Source organism: Gekko japonicus, unplaced genomic scaffold (assembly GCF_001447785.1).
Source record: "Gekko japonicus isolate JY-2015 unplaced genomic scaffold, Gekko_japonicus_V1.1 scaffold90, whole genome shotgun sequence".
NCBI lineage: Eukaryota > Metazoa > Chordata > Lepidosauria > Squamata > Gekkonidae > Gekko > Gekko japonicus.
This window is the reverse complement of record NW_015166421.1, coordinates 1,941,214-1,947,107: the sequence shown is the minus strand read 5'-3', so window position 1 is coordinate 1,947,107 and position 5,894 is coordinate 1,941,214. Positions and strand designations below refer to the sequence as shown.

General features: G+C 46.1%; 1 protein-coding gene across 1 annotated transcript in view; it reads left to right on the top strand.

Moving 5' to 3' along the window:
• Positions 1–2,619, top strand: part of GLYCTK (glycerate kinase) — a 15,206-nt gene extending 12,587 nt beyond the window's left edge. Inside the window, exons 4-5 of the mRNA XM_015411681.1 lie at positions 1,246–2,137; positions 2,507–2,619. Of these exons, the coding sequence (XP_015267167.1) occupies positions 1,246–2,137; positions 2,507–2,619 (1,005 nt within the window). The remainder of the gene's footprint in view (positions 1–1,245; positions 2,138–2,506) is intronic.
• The last annotated feature ends 3,275 nt before the right edge of the window (positions 2,620–5,894 follow it).

Here is a 5,894-nt window from a genome sequence, read left to right as displayed (position 1 = left end):
CCTCTTGTAAGCTGCCCTGAGCCTGCTCGCGGGGAAGGTGGGGTAAAAATCCTAATAAATAAATAAATACCAACAGGGAACAAAGGCTTAAGACACACTTTGCAAGAGTCTGTGATTATTTCCGGTCAGATGGTTAACCAGCAGCTCCTCCACTTCCTGGAGAAAGCTTGGCTATTGCTTGTTGCTCTTACTACGTTATCCATCGCCATTTTTAAGGATGTTTACTTTTACAAAGTTTGCCAAAGTCCCGAAAACTTGCTTCAATGCTTAACTGTCTTCTGGAATCTCTCCGTATAGTCCATTGCCACTTTTAAACCTGCCCCCCCTTTCTTCTAGCTCCGTAACGCTTATAAATAGTTCTTAGCGGAGGAGAGTCCCCTTTCCCCCCTCGCTTTTCCTTGGGGGGCTTTCGCTTTGTTGTTTCGTTTCACCTTTACTCACTCTTCATATGTAGATCAAGTAGATCTCGCCAACAGATATGCTTATTTGCTGCTCGATCTCCACTCACTTGATTTGGGGTGTGCGTAGCTTAGTCCTTGCCGGAACACAGCAGAGAGACCGTCGGAGCAAAGGGACGCCTCAATTTCCCGACAGTGTGCCGGGAAAGAGGCAACCCTCAGTGCTCCATGACTGGAGACCCTTCACAAAGGTCTCCGGGGGGCCTGGACATTTTCAACCCTCTCTAACTGCTGGTTTGCGAGCCACCTCCCTGGGAGATCCCAGGAAACACAGCCTCCATCAGCTCACCGAAACCCCGCCGTCCATTTTTTTAAAAGCGTCAGCGGTATGCGCATAGGCGGAGCTTCACCCTGGCATTAACAAAAACAAAGTTTAAACGGCGCCTAGTTTAAGGCTTTAGAGGAGTCCGGGACCTCACAGAGGCCAGTTTCAGGGTTAAAGTTTAAAGGGAAGTCTTGGCTTCAGGGCATGCTTTTTGGAATACGGTGTTCTGCGCATGCGCGAGAATCTCAATTATATGAAAGATTGCTTATGTGCATGTGCAAACTGTAAAAAAAAAACACAAAAAACGCCAATGCACACTACTGCGCGCCTGAAGTGTGGACACCCGGGAGCAATGTGCTGCACGGTGATAGAGGTACCTGTGACCGCGCTTGTCCCGGAGCAAATATAGTCCAGCCAGAACTGGAACAGTTTAAACCGCTTCGGCACGCCATCTGACCGCACCCACTGTTGAGCATTCATGACAAATCCTTGCACTCTGTGAACTGCCTCCTTTGCTTCCAGGTGTTGAGTCTCATCCTCTCTGATATCGTTGGGGATCCTGTGGACCTTATAGCCAGCGGCCCCACCGTCGCTAGTCCACGTAGGGTCCAGGATTGCTTTCAGATCCTTGCCAAATATGATCTGACCAACATCATTCCAGAGTCGGTGCGAACAGTGCTCTCCAGCCCAGACCCAGAGTGTGACCCTCCCAGAGACTCTGCCCACGTCCACAACGTCATCATTGGCTCTAACAGACTCGCTTTAGAGGAGGCTAAACACCAAGCAGAGAGTCTGGGCTACCTGACTCTGGTTCTGAGTGATGCGGTGTGTGGGGAGGTCAGCACTGTTGCCTACCTCTACAGCCTTTTCATTCAGTTTGTTTGCTTGAGAGGTACTGGAAACGACCCTTTAAAAGACAAGGTGGGAGCAGCTCTCTCAAACCTTGCAGGAGAGCTGCAGATCCCAGGCTTGAATCTCGTGGACACTTTAGATGTTTTACAAGGATCCCAAGCCGAGATACCTGTTTGCCTCCTGGCTGGTGGGGAGACCACAGTGCGGCTTCAAGGCACCGGAAAAGGCGGGAGGAACCAAGAACTGGCTCTGCGAGTGGCCTTAGAGCTGCACAGGGCAAAGGCATCTGGGGATGGCACCTCCCTTGAGAAATACGAAGCTGTGTTCCTGAGTGGAGGCACCGATGGACAGGATGGGCCAACGGAGGCAGCTGGAGCCTTCTCTAGCCAGGAGCTGGTGGGCATGGCTGAGCAGGACAATCTCAGTGCGGAGGCTTTTTTGAGCAACAACGACTCACACACCTTCTTCGCCAGATTCCAGAACGGGCGTCACCTTCTGATGACAGGCCTGACCGGCACAAATGTCATGGACATCCATGCTGTCTTAATCAGAGTCAGAGGCGGTAAGTGATGGCACCAGAGAGCTGAGAAGGAGGAGTATCAAAGTTAAGGGCAAATCCAGACTGCACGCAGTGGGGAATACTGCCCTTCAGACTGTTAATATCAAAGACATAAAGGAAGGCTTCTTAATTAGTAGACGCTGCATTTCCTTTCATTTGGCTGAGACAAAAGATAACCCTAGCAATAGCAACCTGGATGTCAGAGCTGCAGAAGCACCTTCCTGCCTACAACTAGTACCAAAATGCATGTTGCAGTAAACAGAAATGTCTGTGATTTCAAGAACATCATGACATGCTACCTTGGTAAGAATGGTATCTTATTCTAGTACCCTTCAGAGATTAACAGGTTCATTGTGACATCTGCTTCTATAGGCAATAGCCTGCTTCAGCAGGTGTCTGAATTCAGAGCTGACCTGAATGCCTGTATAGCTACAGAGCTTCAGGGTCTCACTGCCACACATCAAGCAGACATGCCTTTGCTTTGACTCTTTGTGTCCATCCAAGATTTGGCTTGTTGTTGCTCTGTGTATCCATAAAGGCAACAAATGCATGCTGGTCACACAACAAAAAGAGCTTTCCGTTGAGGTGTTCGCTCCTCTGCTCCTGTCCAGTTAGGGGTATACTGGAGATGTTTTGTGATTAGTGGAGTCAGAAACATTCAAACTTCTTTTCACATTTGTTTGTCAAGCAAGCAAATTGGGATGTTTGCAGTGGTAAACGCTCATCTTTTGATCATGCAGTGCACAATCCAAAGGGAGTTAGATTTCATCCTGCCCCAAGGAAGAAACCTGAGACTCCATAATCCTATTGCTAAAAAAGTAATCAAAGCAAATTCAGCAGTTTACCATACCTATATTACCATATTGCTTGCATTAGGCCTATGTGAAAGCATAATGGAAAATATAAAAGCTTATTAATTTTGATCTTTTTGAATATAGTGTGGCCATGGTGCCATATCATAATGTAACCTTTTGAATATAGTGTGCCCATAGTGCCATACAGTTATTTAATCCTTTCAGCCTGTCTTTGGGTCCCTTTGTGTATTTATATAAATTTTATATCTGTCTATGTCTGCTGTAGGCCAAACAGCCCCTCAGGTATTCATAACTAAGTGTTAATCATTCTCTGTTGGGAAAAAATGGCTTTCCCCCTTCCTCCTCACAATGACTCATATGTAAACTTTTATCAAATATTAAATGTAAAATCAAAATATTTCCAGATTTGTTTTAAATCACATGGTCTTATGAGATCACTACACTCTATGAAAATGTATAACCTGTGGCTCCCTTTTTTTCTGCATTGTTTTGCACATTTGAGCCCCTCTGGGTAGAAGTCTTGCATAACTGGAAAATAACTCTTATCTTTTTGGAAGAGAAAATGCTGTTGATTAAAACATGTTGGTCTTGATTCATGTATTTACCATCTCTAAATCAGTAAAGCTAAACTGGAGTGCATTTTGTGTTTTCTTTTTCTTTTGTATTTTTCATATGTGTGTGTGTGCGCGCGCATGAGTGTGGGTCTGTGTGCACCTGGGAGTCATGGCAACCTCTGGTGACTGACCCCTACTGGGGGCCTGGAGGATGTTCAGAAAGGTGGCTGAATGGAGCCTGCCCTCCCGCCTCCTGGTATTCCAAGGAGGTCTCCCATCCAGGTACATGCCAGAGTCGACCCTGCTTAGCTGTGGAGATCTGACAAAATCGGGCTTGCCTGGGCTGTCCAGGTCAGGGTGTGTTCTTCTGTTTTCTAATAAGCTTGACCTTTTTTTGGGGGGGGGGCATTCTTCTTAAGAATATCCATGATGATTTTGCCAGGGTGTGTTAAGAAACTGTGGCCTAAACCCCCATATATCTCAACACAGTTGGTTCTGGATAAGATTTTTGAAAAGGGTAGATGGTGAGACATGAAATGCCCAATACCCTAATGAAGGTATGCCGTGCCCTAGATAGTCAAGGCTAGGTTGATATCATCATATCTCAGAAGCTAAGCAGGATTTGGCATGGTTAGTACTTGAATGGGAGGCCACCAAGAAAGTCTTAGGTTGTTATGCAGAGGCAGGCAATGGCAAACTACCTCTCTTGCCTGGAAACCCCCGTGGGTTGCCATAAGTCAGCTGTGACTTGATGGCCAAAAGAAAAAGAGAAAGAAGGTATACAGAAATTTCATAGCAATTCACCTCCTGTTTACACTAGGTATCTTGACCTACCTTTTTGTAGGCAGTTCTCTCCACATGAGGTGTCAGTAGACGAGCCTTCTGCACATTAAGTCACCCCAGGCTGGATCTGATAGGGTGGATCTTATTTTGCTCACCGGGGAGAGTCCCTGACAGAAGAGCTTTGATCAGATGTGCTCCAAATTCAGTGAGGATATGACCCTTTGATCTTTGAGTCAGTACTTAACACCAAAGCAGAGTGTTGTTATCCCTGTGCTGTAGAAAGAGTGGTATGAAATATAGGCCAGATGTTTTAGCAGAAATATAATCTGACCCTGTGCCCTTTTGCTCACCCTTTGTGATGACATTTTCTTGCTGGTTGATATTTCATGGGAGGATGCACAGTGTAATGTGGATGCTGTGAGCACTCCATGCATTGTTTTGCAAGCTGGCCAGAAAACAATACAGCCTCAAGTTTGTGACCTTTTTAACTGTATAAAGTCAGAAGTCACTGTCACTCTGATTAACTCCTCTAATCCCAAAGAACAAAAAGCCTGCAGAGTCAACTATCCTGACCTCAAAGTGCTGTGCAGCAAAATGCAGGCCATTATTTGAACATCGCCAGCTAGGTTTGCTGAGACAAAGCAAATGAACAAAACCCAGCCCTGGTCCTCTTTGTCACAAAAGGGTCATGTGAAGAGGTCACTTATCATAGCTTTGGGAGGTTTTGAATATACTCTTCTTACTTCAGCACCCCTAAGTATGAATGACAAATTGGTTTAGAATGAGACTCACACTCTAATCATAAACACATCATGTGCTTTAAAGTAATTCTGTTGTTCCATTTCGGCTTGGTGGTGGTGGAAAGTGCCATCAAGTCACAGCTGACTTGTGGTGACCTAGTAGGGTTTTTGGGGCAAGAGACATTCAGAGGTGGTTTGCCCTTGCCTGCCTCCATGTCACGACCCTGGTTTTCCTTGGAGGGCTCCCATCCAAAAATTAGCCTGCTTAGCTAATTACCCTGCTTAGCTCCCAAGATCTAAGAACATAAGAGAAGCCAATGTTGGATCAAGCCAATGGCCCATCCAGTCCAACACTCTGTCACACAGTGACCAAAAATACCAGATGCCATCAGGAGGTCCACCAGTGGGGCCAGGACACTAGAAGCCCTCCCACTGTTGCCCCCCCCAAGCACCAAGAATACAGAGCATCACTTGCCCCAGCCTGAGAGTTCCTATCTATTACCTTGTGGCTAATAGCCACTGATGGACTTCTGCTCCATATGCTTATCTAATTCCCTCTTGAAGCTGTCCATGCTTGTAGCCGCCGCCACCTCCTGTGGCAGTGAATTCCATGTGTCAATCACTCTTTGGGTGAAGAAGTACTTCCTTTCATCTGTTCTAACCTGACTGCTCAGGAATTTCATTGAATGCCCACGAGTTCTTGTATTGTGAGAAAGGGAGAAAAGTATTTCTTTCTCAACCTGCTCTTTCCCATGCATAATCTTACAAACCTCAATCACCCCTCAGCCGTCGTTTCTCCAAGCTAAAGAGCCGCAAGCACTTTATCCTTTCTTCATAAGGAAAGTGTTCCAACCCTTTTATCATCATC